The 19,571-nt window shown below is 36.9% G+C and overlaps 1 protein-coding gene across 1 annotated transcript in view; it reads right to left on the reverse strand.

Moving 5' to 3' along the window:
- The window catches only part of LOC104396969 (lipoxygenase homology domain-containing protein 1-like), a 156,807-nt gene that overhangs the window by 84,255 nt on the left and 52,981 nt on the right, over positions 1 to 19,571 (reverse strand). Inside the window, exons 21-24 of the mRNA XM_010006882.1 lie at positions 12,243 to 12,468; positions 2,717 to 2,871; positions 2,006 to 2,084; positions 523 to 604 (exon numbers count right to left, since the gene is read on the reverse strand). Of these exons, the coding sequence (XP_010005184.1) occupies positions 523 to 604; positions 2,006 to 2,084; positions 2,717 to 2,871; positions 12,243 to 12,468 (542 nt within the window). The remainder of the gene's footprint in view (positions 1 to 522; positions 605 to 2,005; positions 2,085 to 2,716; positions 2,872 to 12,242; positions 12,469 to 19,571) is intronic.

The following is a 19,571-nucleotide window of genomic DNA, read 5'->3' on the forward strand; positions in this document are numbered from 1 at the left end:
AACTGAGAGAATCAAGCATTTTCCAATTTTGCTCATGGTAGCAAAATTCTACACCTAGTAAGACAGATTAACAAAATGAAAGGAATTGTTGTACCTCTCCTTTAAGAGAAAAGTTAAAGGTTTTTCCAAAGATTTCCAGCATGCGCATGTTTTCAGCCACTAAGAAAGACAATCTGACCAAAATCAGTACAGCTAGATCTTGATACACATTATTTATTAAAAGATTGAGCACTGAAAGCTTATTTATTTTCATGTTGTCTCTGTATAATTTTGATGAAAGAAAGACCAGTGCAACCTTTGCTCTAATGCGACACTTGGGTTTGGGCATTAGGCTGTGACTCCCTCCCACACCAATAGAGCAACTTCATTCTCTGTCTTTAATTACACATTTTGCATCCTTTGTATGTTGAAAAACTTAGGCATTGTTCGTATATCTAGCATGTGTGCATATGCCTTTTCTGCAGCTTTTTTTCTTAGGTTGCTGGCAGTGTAACAAATCATTTTTCCCCATGAACAGCATACCTGTTACAAGGAAATATAACCTCCCGAGCCTCCCTTCCTTCTTTATGTTTGATCACAATCTTATCCAGGAACCATCCATTGCCTGCGTTGAAATGACAAAAGTTTATCATGTGAAATAATGCAATTTTGGGGAATAAATACAAAGAAAAATTCCCAGATTATCTTTTACCAGCAGAAATACAGGTCATATTAAGACAGAGATCAGCTAAAGAGATAAGACATATTAACAGAATGAAAGCTTTATTACTCTGTGTCTCTCAAAAGAGCTACAATGTTAATTCTTCCCTTCCTTCCTCTGTTTTAATTTTAAGAGAGCTAAGTTTTTTCCCTTGGAGACAAGTACATGCATACACATCTGTGAACTGCCAACACCATTCACATCCCAGCCTACATCTTTTGATTCTTGGCGATCAGGCACAAAGATGTTGGGACTAATATTTTTGTGTAGTTAACAGATCTTTGTGAAAGCTGGAAATGTTGGTCCCCTGTGAGTGATGTCACTATCACATATAATTAACAAATCATTAAGACCGCTGCTCTCATTTGCAAGCGGAGTGGGGCTGCAGCTTTGGAAGACTGCAGATATGCAATTGCCCATAGTGCTGAAGGGAGCAAACTCTAGAGAACTACAAAGACAAAAAAATAAAGTTTACATCCTGTAACAAGGCTGCACTAATAAGCCTACTTCTGTAATAGTCACAAGTCTGCTCAGAACCTTAAACAGTAGAGACAGCCAGCAAGATGGGTGTTGCTTGAGGCCATTTCAGAACCAAGTATGGTACAGGTGCTTTTCTCATCTAGTATCAGTGTGGCCCTGAACTGCTTTAAAAATCCTTCTCTTGGCTTCTTCATAATCACGAATCTGCAAATATATCTGCAGTATTTACATCTTTGGTGCTTTTAAATGCTAGATTTCTCCTCATTCACACCATTCCAGAGATGCACATCTCTTTATCTGTGATAAAAATTTGGCTCATCTCAAAATTCTCTCTGTAGGTTTTCTGAAAAAACCTACAAGTTGAATGCAATGTCAGTCACTGGAACAACTCCACATTGACTTGCACAGATTCAAGAAATAACCAAATCTTTCACCATTGCCAAAGCAGCAAAGACACTATGGTATAGCTACTAATTTATCTTTAACTCTATTCTGACCAGTCTTCACTCTTTGTCTAATGAAGGACTGTCTCACCTGCACAAGCAATGCTTTCATGAGTTTTCTGCTTGCAAATAAATAGTGCTTTCTTGTAAATGCACTTGAAAACAAAGAGTAGAACAACAGTATTTTACATTAAACTCACTTTCTTTTTGCTGTCAATTACCACTGTTTCTCACTGCCCCATAACAGTGACCAGTTGGCAGGAAGACTTTTTATCACTGCAAGACCTTCTGTCACATTTTGTTTGAAGGATGCAATATAAATAAAGTGCATTGGTTTAAAAGGACTTGGAAACAGATTGGTCTCTAGGAAGTTAAATCTTACCTGGACCAGCTCCATCATGGCTAATCAGAACTTTCTCCAAGTCTCCCAGAGAGACAGCCTTTATACAGAAAATATCCACCTGTGGAACCATACAAGGAAAATTATAAAAGTCTTGAACAGAGCTATTGCTTTAGCAGTATCGAATAGTCTATTTTTCTCTTTTATTTTTGCAGAATGAACATACATGTCTTATATTAGTCCTTGCTGCTCTGTATCTTTTAAAGTTTTCTAAAGTGAATAACACTTTAAAATTACTCCACAGAAACAGCACTCAATTTATTTGATACTACACAAGGATCAGCTGCAAAGAATTATTTGGTCATCTCTGTACTTCATTTTCTAGCTCTATCCACATCACTGAGACTGGAAAACATATATGAGAATATGGATTTAGAACTTTATTCCAAATTTTACAGTGATTTGTTCAGGAGAACAAAAAAGAATGTTCTTTTCCTTACTTTATGTGCAATATAAATAAGCAAGAGTACTCAAATGCTACTGTGCAATGTTCTTAGTAAATGGTTGATCCAGCAGATAAAAATACTTCACAGATATGATTATGTAAGTAATTTTGAATAAAGAAAATACAAGAGAAAATGGCAAACTGCCTGAATAAAACTTGTAAATAAAAGGATATTTACACTTTTGAAGAACAGTATGCTAGGCATAATTTACTCTTATTGATCATAAGTAGTGTTGTTTTTACTTCACCTGTCCATGTCGAAATTTTACATTATTATTCTCAGATCTGTGGAGCTTCCTTTTACCAGCATCTCCTCTTGTCCCAATGAGGTTTATATAAACATTAGAATCTGTTTCAGCACCAAGTTTAGCACCCGTGTACACATGGACCTCGTACACCAACACTAGAAGAAGAAAAACTTTGAGATTATCCATGTAGTTTGCACGATTCAAAAGCTTTCCCATTAGTATTTTGCCAGAAGACTGTATCGACTTTCAAGTTTGGAAGTAGCAACAGTTATCCCTGCATTTTGTTACTTCCAGGTTCAAGTCTTCTTTCTTCTTATTCTCTGCACGAAAATAGGAAAATACTAAGCTTAAAAAAAAAAGCAGAAAAAAAAAAAAGCAAAAGCATTATGCTGAGTATAGCTGTGCATTACTCAGCAAAGCAGCCCATCAAGCACATGTTCCCTAGTGCTCCATTTCATTCATAGAATCACAGAATGGTTAAGGTTGGAAGGGGCCTTAAAGATCATCAGGTTCCAACCTCCCTGCTATGAGCAGGAACACCTCACACTAGACCAGGCTGCACAAGCCTCATCCAACCTGGCCTTGAACACCTCCAGGGAGGGGGCCTCAACAACCTCCCTGGGCAACCTATTCCAGCACCTTACTACCCTCATGGTGAAGAATTTCTTCCTGATGTCTAACCTAAGTCCACCCTCTTCCAGTTTAAAACCATTACCCCTTGTCCTGTCCCTGCCCTCTCTGGTCAAAAGTCCCTCCCCAGCTTTCCTGTAGCCCCTTCAGGCACTGGAAGGTTCTCTAAGGTCTCCCTGGAGCCTTCTCTTCTCCAGGCTGAACAGCCCCAAATCCCTCAGCCTGTCTTCATAGCACAGGTGCTCCAGCCCTTTAATCTTCCTCTGGACCCTCTCCAAGAGGTCCATGTCTTTCCTGTGTTGAGGGCTCCAGAGCTGTAAGCAATCCCTTTTGATTATTCATTATTTCAGGACCTAATTTGCAAAGTCATTCTTGGCAAGTTACCTGGAGACCACCCTAACTATGCCTAGCCATGGTTTCAAACAGTAGCTGTATTTCACTGGTATCAAGACACTGGTATCCACCTCAGATATTGTGAGTGTCTGACCCTCCTTTCAGAGCAATCATTAATCCTAGGGGGTTTAGATTTTCACTCCACACACAGCTGTGTGCAAGTGGATGAATGGGCTCTCTCATTTATAAAAGCTTATACTGTTTTTGGAAAGTTTCAACATTTATCATTAGTGGATGCAAACACTTTTAAAAACAGCTCTCTGTCAAAATATATTTACAACTTTTTAATGCCTCTCTGTCTAGTCTAGACCAAAGTCTTATACACAAAAAATATGCACTTATCTTCAAAGAATTCTGGAATATAATTCTGTTACCATATTAGCATATTTTGCATCACATTACTATTATTTTAATAGTTCTCCAGCTATGCAAACATCTTTAAAAATATTTGCAGTAATCACATACTTTTATGTTTAATTTCATTTTTTTTTATTAAACTTTTTTAAAAAAAATTCCTGTTTACATCTTAATGGTAATTTTTCCAGTCAGTGTTTCTATTCTAATCCCTGCTGGCCATTTCTGCTGTTATGTAGTATCACAGAGGAGATTATTATTTCACTAATGGGTAATTTTAACAGTTCTTGGGAGTGAAAAGAGCTCTCAAAAGCCCTAACAAACACAAACACTACTTTTAAGAAGGAACTAAGATAAAAATAGAAAATTATAACAAAACACTTGAAACTGGACAATATTCTACAAAAATAATTAAAATACTATTATTTTTTTACCACCAAATTCTTGTAGAACCTGACATTTTCTTGAATTTTTAATTCACTGGACCCCAAGGCAGCTTATAAAACTCATCAAAGAAAAGCTATCATTTCTGATTCCCAGTGGTGAAGCAGAACAAGTAATAAAATAACACTGCAAATCGTTACAAGGAAAAATAGCTCCACAGATATTGAAAGTTAGGAAGGAAGTGTTGATGAATAGACTGTATGCTAAACTAAATTAGAATATTTCTTTAATCTATACAAAATTTTCTTAAACTGACAAAGACAGCGTTTCTAACTATCACTATTACAACTGTGACTCCAAGTATGAGTGGTGTCACTTCATCATTCTTAATATTTTCTGTAACTCTAAGCATTCACCGCAGCTGTTACCTCCATGCATTAGTGTACCAAGATTTGTGACACAAAATTGATCTCAATAATGCACACACGTTTGACAGAGCCTTATAAAAACTAGTTTCAACGTCTTTTAACATAAAAACATATTGTTAAACTAAGTGGCAGATATGGATGGCAAGCTACAAAGATAAATTGATCTGAAAATTAGCATAATTAAGCTATATATCCAAATGACATTTTATATCATAACTTTTAGTATAATCATAACTGTGTGAAGATTAGCAACTGGAGAATATAAACCAAAGAAGAAACTGCTCAAAGGACAGAGGATAAGGGGTGACAACAAACAAGGAAATGAAACATGAATGAAACTAGGAAATAAAACAAAGATTCACACCCATCAGGAAGGGGCAAATAGTTTCAGAGCATGGAAGGAGAAAGGTCACATTTCCAAAAGAAGGCTAAACAACTGTACTCATTTTTGACCAGCCATTTGAATAATAAGGCTGGACTACACCTGGAATAAGGCACTGGGGATTAGTAAAAGTGGAGATATATCAACATGAAGTCTTCTTCATGCTTTTACACTACTACAGACATTCCCAGTTTTGAAAATGCAAAACATCTCAGGCAGCTAAGGAAAGGATGTAGAATGTTCATGTTATGACTGTTTTTATACAAAGATTGGCATGATTGATATCTTTATTACTTAAGCCTACAAATAATCTCCATAATCAAACTTCAAAATTTAAGTAACTGTAGGCACAATTTTAAAGCACGTTCAAGGCTTCTTTTGGAGAAGCCCTTTAACAATAATTGATTACAAGAAGAAAATACCAACAAGTTCTTTCATTTCTGGAGGGAGATCAAACCAAATAGATTAAGTACAGGACACACCAGAACAGCACAAGAGATAATTATAACACAACACAAAGATATTAGCAGATAAATAAATGACAGCTCCCTTTGTAGCACTGTGCATCTCTGTGGTAACCAGAGGGATGATAATGGTCTAATCAAATACAGCTTTCTATTGCCACAAGCCTAAATAAATCAGTCTGAAGTAGAAAACATGCACATGTTGAAATGTAAAGAACTGGAAAATATTTTCCATAGCTCCCTGTGTCTATAACCTCTCACCATCTGGAAAGTGTTAGGTCTGGCATTTATTTGGACTACACAATCTGCATTATTTATAAAGGAACCTTCATAACAAAAAGACCAGCTTGTGCTTTAAATTTTTGTGCAAATTAACAATACAGGCTGCTATATTAGGATAATAAATGTTCATTACCCTTAACTTGAGTATATGTTACAATGCATTTATAGGAAATAGACAAAAAATCAAGCTATTAAAACATTCTCCAAACCATGTTGTACATGCCTACTTAGAACATGCCACTATGGAGAAATGCTTGGACATTCATATCAACATTCACCAGCTAGGTTGTGGTGGTGAAGCCTTTTTTGTACAAATGGAAACCTAGGCACAGAGCAGCCTGAGCTGCTGCAATTTTTTCAAACTTTGTCACGTAGTTCCTCAAGATAGTAGAACAGCTATAAAAGGTGTTAATGTTGATGCTTGATGGCTCCTGAACACCAGAATGCTTAAATATAAGCCCATGGGTGAAATTTGTTCATTTGTGGCCTTCTGTGTGCTGCTCACTTAACACAGTTTTTTGTGTATAGAGTAAAATAAAAAGACCTTAGAAAATAAGTTTAGCCTCTGTAACCCTGGTTTAATTTCCACTGAAAACCTGACCTTCTCTAAGAAACCCCACTGCTACCACATCTGAAACGGAGACCTGCTTCCGTGCAGTAAGAAAAAGCCATCCCTACAATCTGAGAATTGGAACTCTATGGCCTGATCCTCTATTCTGTATTCTTTTACTGTAAGCTGATTTACTGAAACTACACTAGCTGAAAAAATGGGATGACAAAGTAGAGAGGTAGGCCCATAGGCAAGAAAAGGGAAGAAAAATTGAGGATTTTATCATAAAACCAATCAATGAACAGAAGTCAAGGAATACTATTTCAGCATTATGAGGGACCTGTTGGACTCACATCAATGTTTGGCTCAACAAAGTAATAGAAGAAACATTTTGCCAAATACAATAACTTTGATAAAGGATATAAGAGGATTAATTAACATAAAATAGCAGGAAAAGCTAGCACTCACTAAAAAAAGAATATGACCTTTTAGAAAGTAAGTGATTAAAATCTACAAATTGCTAACAGAGTAACTTTAGATAAGCTCTGTAATCAAACAGAAAATTTTGGGATGACACAGTTGATAAAAAGGAGGTAAAATGTTTTCAGGCAGAGCTAGGGATCTTCTAAAAGGCTATGTAAAAGACAGGCATTAAATCATTACAATGACTATGTTAAAAAAATGGCATAACAAAATTATAAAAAATATTACTGGAGTCACTGAGCAGTTAAGTGTACAAGCACCAAATTTACATTTGCTCAGTATACAAAAATGCTTCTACTGCTGCCTCTTGAGACTTCAGGTGTTTTTTTACATTGCAACTTGAGTTTCTGTCATCTATTGATAATATTAGAACATTAACTACTTGAAATAAAGGAGAAAGGAAGTTCTGATTCTCTGGTTATGAAGAGAAGGTAACCTCAGGGCATACATACTAAGGGCAACAGAATGCAAGGAAGAGGATCCTTTTCTCCAGGTTTTTATTCTGGGTACCTGAATCAGGGTTTCAAGTATAGAAAGTTGGTCTATTCTTGACAATTCACCAATTATAAGAGATAGTTCAGCCCCAATCTGCAATCACAGTACATAATTCTCATTTCCTGATGAAATAACAGCGTACAGAATTCAGTAGCTTAGAATATTTTCCTTTGGAAAATATAAACAGTAAGTATCACAGGTTACTTTGCCTTAAAGGCTAAGTTAATGTTTTTATATATTTTGGGAGAAGAAGAAACTAATCCTAATAGAGATGAAGAATAATTTATTGGTGAGAATAAGAAAATGAAAATTTTCACTGTAGAAATATTGGTCTTTTTCTGCTGACTTATAATATCCTGTTGACAGTTCTTTTGAAGATAATTCTACCAAAACAAAACTACAGTCTTTATTTTATAATTCCAGGTAAGAGCAGTTGAACTAAATGTATTTACCACTTATTAGTCCAAATACATTAGATAATCTTCCTCTGCATTTCAGCTATCAGAGCTCAGTAACACTGGTGTGCTTACAGCAGCACATCAGTTTGAATCAAGAAACTGCACCTCATTCCCTACTTCTTTCAGGTTTGCAGCATGGAGTGATTATAGAGAAATAAAAATAATAATAAAAAATTATTTTGGGATTAAACTAAACCAGAGGATGATTCTTTATATTCCAGGAACACAATGATGACAATCTTGCTAGAAATTGCCAGACAATTCATGGGAACAGACTAGAATGAGCCCAGAGTAACTCCTCCCGAATCGCACATAATGAGGATATCAGACCTTTAGCTCACTGGATTTTTAGTACCAACTGCTTCACTGCACAAGTCCACTCCCATCAGGCCACGAGCATAAACAGACAAACTGGCCAAAGAACACAAAACCTAGAGAAATGGTAAATGATATAAAACATTACAACCGCCAAACTGTTTCAAGTCAGTCCTCCTGTCATGGTAGCAATCCAAGGTATCAGAACAGTATTACACATTGCTGCTCCAGGTTCTGCCTTGTTTCCATTTAACATGCCTGCTTAAATGAAATGGTCATTTTGGCTTGATTTGCTAAACAGAGAGATTGAATCTCTGTCACATGGTTATATCATTTGTTATTTACTACCTATTTTGCACAAATAGTGTTTGGCATTTTGCCATGACAGAAGGGTAAAGATACAGGCTGGTGCAGCATTAAGGCTAAAAGGGAACAATTTCTTAATGGCTAATGATAACAGTTAAGAGGCACTAACTTCCTCGGAAGTGCTGCATATATTATTTGAGAAGACATAAATACAAAAACACCATCAGGTGAAGACATGTCATTTAGAATTAGTTCACAGGCTTTCTAGTCTCTGCTTCCATTTACTCCTGTTATTTGGAGCAATATTCTAAAAAATAGATGGAAATATTCTTCATGACATAAGTTATCAGCTTTGAAAAAAAAACACAAAACACTTACTGATCAATTTTACAATAGGAAAGAGAAGATTGACTGTTTAGCTAAGTAATTAGTGCCTCCTGAGTCATTAAACAGGCATGCAAATTTTGTAGAGATTATGTTTGAGTCACAACTATTTGCTTTGTTCATCTTTTGCACTATTTCAGTCAGTGGGCGCATTCTAACCTTTCACTATTTTCTTGAACATTTCTCCAAGCAGAAAAGAAATCTAAATAACTTGAGCTAGATTTTTTTCTGCCTCAGCCTTTGTCTTTTCTCTCAAATCAGTACTGTTGTTCCTTCAATTACATGAACAAAAACAGGGCAGAATTGACCATTTATTTTCTTATTTGACTTTTATGTTCTCCTAATCAGATCAGAAAAAACCTGCTGATCTGATTAGAAGAACATAAAAGTTGTGTGATAAAGGTCATCGTCACACTCACAAAGGAGTATAAACAGACATATATATATAGGGAGAGCCCAAATAACACTCTGCTCTTGCCTCTCCCAGGCCCATCACAGAGTCCTTGAGCCCATCTCCACAAGCACAGGGGCACAAGGGCAGGTGAGAATCCATACCCAGGACTTAGAGGAAGGGATACGCTCTTCTGACCCTTGCAAGGGCTGTCTAATACCTGTAATGTAAACTAAAAATGCCTTGAACTGTCAGAAAGAAGTAGGGTTGGATAGAAGAATCACAGAAAAAAAAACAGGTTGGAGCAGACCTCCAGAAACCACCTAGTGCAATAGCATGCACAATTCAGGGACAACTCCAAAGACAGACCAAGTGAAGTTTTTGAAATGTCCAGGATTGGAAAAAGAAAAAAAAAAAAAAAGGTGGAATAGAAAGAGAACGAAGCCCTGGTAAGGGGGAAAAATACGAAAAGAAGGGAAGACAAAGGCAGACATACATTGAAGGGATAAGAAACCTGAGTTACAGATGGAAGTTGAAACTAGTGTGATGGAGAGATTGAGAAAGAGCTGAAAGCAGCACTTGGCGTAGGAGACCAGATTAGTGTCAGCTTTCTGAAGTGGCTGAGGGACAGTCACAAAAACTAAGGGGAGTTACAAAGGTGAGAACTTTGGATGGAAAATAAAGGATTTCTGAGAGGGAGGTAAAGAAAATCAGATGGAATCAGGAAATAAGATTTTATGAGGAACTAGAAAAATTAAAGACAAGGTATCAAAAATCAGATTCCAGGTGTTGGGTCCCTATTGGATACATAGTAGACTTTGTGTGGAGAAAGGGAGAAAAAGGAAAAGGAAAAAATTACCCTTTCTCCTAAGAGAGAGGTTGAGCTATAAAGTAAGTGTTAAAAAACAGCAAGGAAAGAAACAATGTCTACTGAGCTTAGTTTGCATTTACTCATTTTGATTAAAGTTTCCAGTACATCACTTTTATACTGTACAATTTAATACCATTAGAATATACGAGATTGAATTGAAAGTACAGGATACAAATTACCAAATCATATCAGATTAAGTAAGAAGTAGTACATTGTTTGTTCTGCAGGAGAAAGTGATCTGGTTTGTCGAGTACTTGTAAGCAATTAATTTTGTAATGGGAAATGTAAATTGATTGTGTTTCATTTGCTTGTTCTTGAGAAATTAAATATGAAAACCTTGGAAGGCCTTGTGGATTTTATATTAATATTCAATTTAAATGTGCCTAGAATCAATAATTAATTTTTATAAGTTAAGATTTCAGAAAACTTCCAAATCTTTTCTATTGTATCTTTTCTTACAAACTTGAAACGTATTTTAATAAAGATAATATTCATGCAAAAGCAAAGAAAGATGCAGTAACACAATGATTTAAAAGTAAATCAAAGTGCTGTTTTCGACATATTCTTGCCCTTTGTAGAACTGACTTGCTTTTTTCTCATAGAAGAACACCTACCAAAATATTAATACTTTTATATTAATGGGGATTTCAGACTGCATAATGCACATCTGAGTTATTGATATTGAATTTAATTGTTCATACAACTTAATAGATTTCTGCATTATTTTTCTGTTGTATCAGTATATGATACTTATGTCACTGCAGGAATTGGCAAGTGGTAATGTAGTATATGTTAATGATCATGGGGCTTGCTTAATCCTGATCAGTCCTAGGTTTTGAAATCTCTTATTGAAGTCACCAAATACTCTGCAGAATAATTTAAGGAAAAATAAAATAAAATATATAAAATTTAAAAAGAGCAGAGCTGGCACATACATGTTTCTCAGCATCTTCTGGCCTCTGCAGTAGAGATGAGTAGCTTTTTTAATACTCTTTGGCCTTAAAGCTCCCCCAAAACGTTTACACATCACCAGTCCTGATGTTTTCCTAAGAAAATTATATTCTTTTGAGTTGAAGTTTTTCTCCTTTTTGATTTTTTATTCTGAAATAATTTGCTTGTCACAAAGTGCATGATGAGTCTCTTTCTATGTTGAATCACTGATTCTCTACAATATTCACTGCTTCGTTTTGAATGCGGTTTGCCTGTTGCACCTCTCTATATAATACCTACCACTGTCAGAGAGTACTGTCTATCAGCTGCATCATTGCCATTATATTAATGTATAAAGAGAGTTCTATTTAGAAAAAAACACATTCTAATAAATCATTATATTGACTTCCTATTCCTTCAGAAGAATTCCTTCTCAGGACTTTTTAAATAATAAGTTTATATGATGGGCTATTTCCCAGTTCACCTGAAGAGGACAAACTGAGTCAAAGCTGTGGTAAACTTTGAAGTACCAAAGCCTTGCTTTGGCCTGCAGCTAACAATTTCTATATGAATGCCTGTGACTTGACTCTGATTTGTATAACTTGTGTGTGATGATTCTGATCATGGTGTTCTGTAAAGAGTGTTTTATGCAGCACAAGAAAGGATGATACCAGACTTGCTAGAAGGAACTGGATGTCACATGACATTGCATACCTTGATATGCCTTGATTTCCTGCCTGATGTCTTGCTCTGCAGAGCAGTATTTGCCAGTGATCATGGGGCACTCTGAGAGTTCAATAATTTTATAGTGATAAGATGCCTGGGACACAGGTATTCTGATTTTGGGGAAGAGTAGGATAAAATTACCACTTCCTGCTTCTGTGGAACTAGAAAAGTATCTGGAAGTGACTGCTTCACGGTTATGCTGGCTTTTGGGCATTCTGCCCTGGAAGAAACATGAAAAGCTGTCATATAACCCACAGAATATGGTTAGTGAACACATAATCTAAAATACTGAGCACATACATGGCAACAGCTCCTTTGCAGGGTTTCTTATTGCCACTTCTCTCCATGTATCGCCTTCATCCTTGTCTTCTGCAAGCCAGCACTCTATGGGGAGACAAATCTTCTCATCAGAAAGAGGAACTACTCTTTCAAGTCTGACTTCCTTCAGGTACCAACTGGGATCATTTCCAGTGTTGTCGTGGCCAATGCGGATTTTATACAGATGCCCAAGATCTCTGAGATTAACCTATAACAATAAAAACAAAACAATACAAAACAAACAAAAAAACCCACCAAAACCAACCAACCAGACAAACAAACAAAAAACCCAGAAGAAAACAAAAAAAAAAAACAAAAAAAACCAACAGGTTTTAATAGCAAATTATAATGTCTTTTAGCAATCCTTCTTATAGCAGGCACGCAAGGTAAATGTGCAGCTGACGTAACGAGACTTTTTAGAAGATGAAGCCTTGATACACAATGAATCCCAGAGCAATGGAGCAAAAGCATACAGAGTAGTCTACGAGTGTAATTATATTGACTTCAGTACTGTATTATTTAAAGGGACTAAAGGACTCAAGCAGTTCAGTCTGTTTTACATCTCTTGAAAAAGTCCAGTTCTTAGGGTCATAGTGCAAATCTCTATTTCTAGACAAATACTTCAACAAGAACCTTCTGTCATTGCCACATGAAATAATGCACTTTGTAGTCATATTGCTACCATCAGCAGAGTCCTATCAACTATTCCTATCACTTATCAGTAGGCTATGGCTCACTTTTGGTTTTGTCTTCTATTTTTATGTGCATTGGTGTCAGGGTTAACTGTTACTGTAAATGCTGACGCCACACTGCAACAAATTTAAACAATAAAACATGACTGTCACATTGAATACTGCAGCCCTGAAATAAGAACCACTTTGGTTTGGGCTGCAGAAGTTTTTTAAGCAATGCTGACAGCAGGACCCCCAAGCACAAAAGCAGGGTTAACCACTTTCATTTTCAGTGATGTGTGTGAAAGCTCACAACATTGGGAAAAAAATCACAGAGGAAAGAAAAAACCAAAACAAACAAACAAACAAAAACCAACACACACACACAACATAGTTGTTTCTCTCACCATTGTATCACTTTTGTACTGTTTAGCATTAAAACAAAAAGCAAACAAACAAAAAATGGATTGACAAACAATTAACACCAACATTGCCCTGGTGGTCTGCATCTTCAAAAAAGGATGAACTAAAATTTATGTTTGAAGGTCCATTGAGTCTGTTCTGGAAGGGAATATTAGTAAGTCTGCCACAGAGTGAGTTTCCCTTTCAATGTTTTTTGCTAAGGAAGACTACGGGGTCATGATCCTTTTCTCTGTAGGAACATCAGGGGCAGTAGAGGCATATCCTTTTCACTCTTTGAAAAGTTTTCCTAGGCAATGGAACAGGCTAGTGTAGCACTGACATTTCTTGGGCTCGAGGACCATCACTCAAGAGAGTCCTGCAGCCCTAAGTGATCTCCATTTCCTTGCATCCTTGAGGCAAGCCTGGCAGAATGCAGTCTCATAAAAAGATACCATGACACATGTACTAGTGGCATAAAGTATGAATAGAGTCACACTTATGACCAAAGTAGTAAGTTTTTCTATATTAAAACAGTATGTTAAAGTAAGAGGTTCTAACTAATGGTATAGTTATAACATTGATGCAATAAAACCATGTACAACAAAAATATGCTGCTAATACTCACTGCAGAATTACAGCAGCACACAAAAAGCTCTCTGAAACTAACCACAAATGTAGTCAGGATGTAGGCTAAGTTGCCATAATAACCTGGTCACCCAGCTACAAAGAAGAGACCTCTGCAGTGGACAAGTGACTGATAAGGTTCCCTTGCAAATAAATACAATGCATGGGAGCTCTCACCCTTTATGGTGAACTGAAGTACAGTATTAGCAAAGGGCAAAGGTGGTGCCCTCCTGAGATCTAGGCTCTGGCTGCTATTTATGGTGCAGAAGTATTAAAGGGCAATTTAATAAATAAAACATGGGAGTTAACGTTTCCAGGTCAATCTGCAAAGGATTTCAACATTGTATCATAGAATCACAGAAGAGTTTGGGAAGGAAGGGATCTCTAAAAGCCAGCTAGTCCAATTCACTTGCAGTGAGCAGGGACATTTTCAACTAGATCAGGTTGCCCAGAGCCCCGTCCAACCTGACATCACCACATCACCATGCAGGGACTTCCTGTTACCAGATAAGCAACACAGGAAACCATCAAAACTAGTAAAGTAGGGTTTTAAGAAAAATCAGTACAGACTACCTGGTTTCTCCAGGAGATACTCCTAGCTCCACGCAATTCGATTAGATTCACTGAAGTCCTGTTTAGGATCTCTAAACATTCCTGTGTTTGTGTCTTTCTATAGTTCCTATCCCTCCCTAACACCTTGGCATAGTTTGACTCAATTGCAAATTGACTCCATTTAATTTGGCAATTAAACCAGAGACAACAATGTTCTTGATCCCCTCCCACCCAGGTAGGGAAGGAGAGAGAGAATAAGAGAGAAACTCTCTGGATTGAAAACTAAACTACACAGCTTTAATTAAACACTAAGGATAAAAGAAAAAATATATACAATTATATACAAATGTGTTCAGGAATGTGCAAAACCCCTATTGCCTCTCCCCACCCCCAGCAACTCCCACAGCATCTCCTGAGCTGCCAACAGTCCCGAGAAATCCCAGAGCTGCTGCTGGAGAAAGCACAGAGTGATGAGGGTCAGGAGAGCTCGAGCCTGGGGGTCGAGAGTGATGGATGGATGGAGTTCTCCCCGGATGACACCCATGGGTGGAAGAGAAGGGAAGAAGAAGAAGGAAGGAAGTTGTCTTCTGTGATCTCTGACCTTCCTCTGAGCTTACGTAGATATATGGAATGGAATATCTCTGGCCAGTTTTGCTGCCTAACTTAGCCTCCCATGGGGAGGTCATAGATGTCCCTGTAGTGTCTGAGCCAGTAGAGTAAAAGTACGACCTTGAAGACCTAGCAGTTAGAAAAACATTCCAGTGCTATCAGTCCACTAGCTGGAACACTTGCTGCTAGTTAAAAGAGAGCTTGCTGAAGGAAAAAAACAAACAACAGTAAAATGGAAATTGGCTTCATCTTGGCTCTAACCAGGACACATATGTACTCCAGAAGAGGACACAACATAACAAAATTGAGGAAGTTATGCCCAGGTGCTAAGCAGAAATTTGTCCAAAGTGTCAAGTCAAATATATTTGCTTGGTTTTGACAACGGGGACAAAGAATATAAAGTGTCCCTGACTACTAGACTAACAAATTATAAGATTTTTTAAATGATAACCTATGCAGGATATACAGATAATGGCATATTTCTGAGACTGAGAAGTCGCAGAATAATTTAAAACCCAGAACAGTGTCAAACTGATAACATGCTTAGTAATACTTCTGTTTCTGACTAATTGTTTATGAATGTTCTTGGGTGAAAAAAAATGTTTATTCTTTATTGGAAATGAAGGCAAGAATGTCAATGGCAGAAAGAAAATCAAGTGTATATGATGTTCTAGGAGAGGCATAATACAATTACAAATTTAGTTATAGCTCCTGCTGTAGTTTTGAGAGTTGGAACAATTCGTCTTGCTGTCAGATCAGATATCACATTGGTCTCTCAGTGGTATTGACTTGCTAACATGTTACTTTTTGCCAATCGGAATCCTGTCAAATCTATGTCAGATTTCACTCTTGCAGTGAAATGCAGACGAAAATACTCTCATTACATGGTAGAGCTAACAATATTCTTTTGCCAACATAAACATTGTATCTTGAGGTCGCTCCTTCGTTTCCAGTATTGACTAAATTGTCCTGAACTTCTGCATGACTTGAAAACAACCTAGTACTTACAAATCTACTTTTGCAGCCAGAACATTCTGTAAAAACTTGTAGACCAAAATTGACTTTGTTGTCCTTATAAAAAAAACCACATACTTACAAAAAATTTAGTCTAGCTGTTCTATTCTGGCACCAAAGCTGTGAAAGTAACATTCCATGTTACATGAAAAAAGCTCTGACAGATCTGCAATAAATGGTCTTGGAAAGAAGAAAGGATGTGTCCAGAACTAAAGCATCACTTTGGAAACCAGACAACTAGATTCTATTACTGGATGTGCTTTAGGCTTCCTGAGAAACATTACATAATTCACAAGTCCCCTAAGCTTCACTTTCTCAACTATACAAGGACAACGTTTACATGTCTCTCACAGGGACACTGCAAAGCTCTCTTCATAAATGTTTAGATCCTCAGAGGAAGACAGAAGTCCAAATTTCTGTACTCTTCCTATAATTATCTATTAATTTTGGCTTAGTCACTATTCTTCCATAACTCAATTGACAGATCAAAATTTTGAATAGTAATTCTTCTAGCTAACTTTGTAAAGTTAGTGTTTCTAGTCAAGGATAATGTGATCTCATGTAGTCTCTCATCCAGTCACGCAATTTCTATTGCCACTAACAGAAGTTGTGCAGGCAGAATAAGGGGGCAATAGCAACAAGCTGTTCAGCAAATATGTTGTAAATCTACTGAAGAACGTGGTCAATATAATAAAGACATTCATTCTCTACAGTGTAATTAGACATTGTAGGCACTCAAACTTCCTAAATGACAAGGACACACAGAGACAGAAGAGATGGAAGATTGATGTATTTTGGGGTGGGTCTACCTTCCTCCAGGCAAAATTGCTCAAGTCCTAGCAACCATACACCCAAGTTAGCACAACAATCCCTCAGACTGGGCAGTCCTGCCTCTCAAGGCACACTGCTGCTGGTGAGCACTGGACAGCAATGCTACAAACATCTATTAAAATACAAAAAGTTAGTTTGCAAAGTTCTTTTCTCCCTGTATATTTTTCAGCCTGATATGGTAGAGTTTGGACATGCATAGAAATTCAAAGTCATAAATTTTAAAAGATAACAATCTGGGGACATGAAGGTGCCATTCTGATGTGGCTTACATCAACCATGTATAGAACATATATAAGACCTGAACTTCAATGGAGGTAAAAAACAAGGGCATGGAAACACAGATGCGTTATGGAAATTAAGGAATCTAGATATCACAAACACCAGATACACTGATCATCTTAGGGACTGACAGGTCTATCAGGTCTGACAAATTACAACTTCACACTCTTCCCAGCAAAAAGTTTTGTAAAACACTTGAATCATAATTTACAGTTCACTTGTTTGTTGACTGTGAAACTTCTTTTGATGTGTCAACTGACTTGTATCAAATCCTGTGATAAGCTCTAAAGGGGATGGATCTCATACAGACGTGGTTATGGGAGAGATTTCCAGAGATTTTAGTATTTTTCTTCACTTACAGGTAATGCTATTGATACTCATTATATTTTATAGTGTAAGAACAAATACATATTATGGGAAAAAAAAGTCCACCACTTTCAAAAGGGCCACATTTTCAAGCAGGGGTAGCTCTGCCTCAGCCACATCCATATTCTAAATATTTTCAAGCTGTTAAACAAGATTAGCCTTCTAATCAATACAACTATAGGCTTTTGCTCATTGATGCTGTTTATTTTTTTGTACAAGCATAAACTAGTCTTTTCTTGCCAAAGGCAATGGGAACATTTTCATTAAAGCATGCATTAGAAGACTTGGCCTTACTTTTTGAAAACGAAGCTTAAGAAAGCTCACATTTCACAATTTGTCTTTAAGCAGAAATTGAAAACCAGGCTTATCAGCAAGAAGTTCTTCATAAAGTGGATGTGAGCACTAAATTTTAATTATCTCTAAAAGAGCTATGCAAATACTCTTTTCAGTCCCTAGCATACTTGTGATCTTTTGAGTGGAGTTAGTATTAGTTATTTTCATGTACTTAAGATATTTAAGTAAAAAGTGAAGGGTTCCTTGGCTTAACAAGAGACTGCCCAGTGGAAAGGATGGAAAGAATATATTTAATTACTCCATTTCTCTCTTGTAGACTGGAATAAGCCAAATAATGTCACTGTGTTCCTGTTGTACAGCAAGTATCCTGCAATCACTTTGAAATAAACTCAGGCTGGCATGAAAATCACTTGGATAAGTGAACACTTGAGAAGCAGCTACACCAAAATCCCAATGTCTGGCGCAACCACTAGAGTCTATGCTTGACAGACAGTTATGAATTTCATGTAAGGCCACTTCATTAGCAGCATTTCAGTGAAGCCATGTGCAGCAGCTGGATTCCCAAAAGAAAGCTAAATCATTGACTGCGTTAGTTTAGCTTCTACAGCATCTGCATATAATGGAGAAATCTTTGGAGTAGAAGATATTTTTAAATCGTGAGCATGCAGCTGGTAAACGTTGCCAAAAATATAATAACTAATGTACCGATAAAGTACCCAGGGTCCACCCATGGCGCTTGCATTTTCCAGATGTCTGAATTCAGGCAGTTTGTTAATTGGGGCCAACAAACTTGGCACAGTTATACATTAACTCAAGGATTAGAATATGTCACAGTTGCTCACACAGAAAGTTAACAGTTTCATGAAAACAGTGGATATAGGCATGTATGAAGGAGGACTAAAGGCCACACAAAAATTGGCATCAGTTTTTTTCCCACTTCATACCTGCTTCAGTCACAAAAATAAGATGGGCAGACAAGTACTACTCATTGCACAGTGACAGTTAAACACTTTCTTTTCCAATCCACTCAAGCTCTTTTCATCTTGTAGCTAGTCCAATATCAATGCTCACTCACTTGACCTTCCTATAAAGGCTAACAATGTTCTACTACTCAATAAAATGGATGCCAATTATCTGTAACCAGGTTAACGGGAAAACAAAATGCCACATTGCTGCTACATGCTAAACTGATAGTACCAGCAAGTGCAATAAATGGAAAAACATTTTGAAAATAACATTAAAGCTTTGGAAGACTTTTCTTCTCCTGTGTGGTTAATTAAATGATGCCAACATCAAGTATCTGTGGTAACAGAGTATCAGCTCTTGAAACTAAGCACAAAACTGTCATGTTATATATATGTATACCCACTTAGGTATCGGAGGTTTTTCTGAGTGATCTGTGCTTTTCCAAGTCAGACTAAGAGTATTTTACTGGATTTGAAAATTTCCACGCAACTTAGGTGAGGAGTTAAAACACTGCCTACCAGAGGATGTTAACTGGAATGCAGCCTAGCATTGACTAAGATCAATAAAGGTCAGGCCATGCAAGAAAACTTAACCTTCATCATATGCATGCATGTCATGCTAACAGAGTGATGCTGTGTTTGTAAAAATGCACTTTATCCATGAAGAAGTGATATATCATAAGAAAGATTATGCTAGTGGACCC

Source organism: Chaetura pelagica, unplaced genomic scaffold, assembly GCF_000747805.2.
Source record: "Chaetura pelagica isolate M959 unplaced genomic scaffold, ChaPel_1.0 scaffold109, whole genome shotgun sequence".
In the NCBI taxonomy this organism is placed as follows: Eukaryota; Metazoa; Chordata; class Aves; order Apodiformes; family Apodidae; genus Chaetura; species Chaetura pelagica.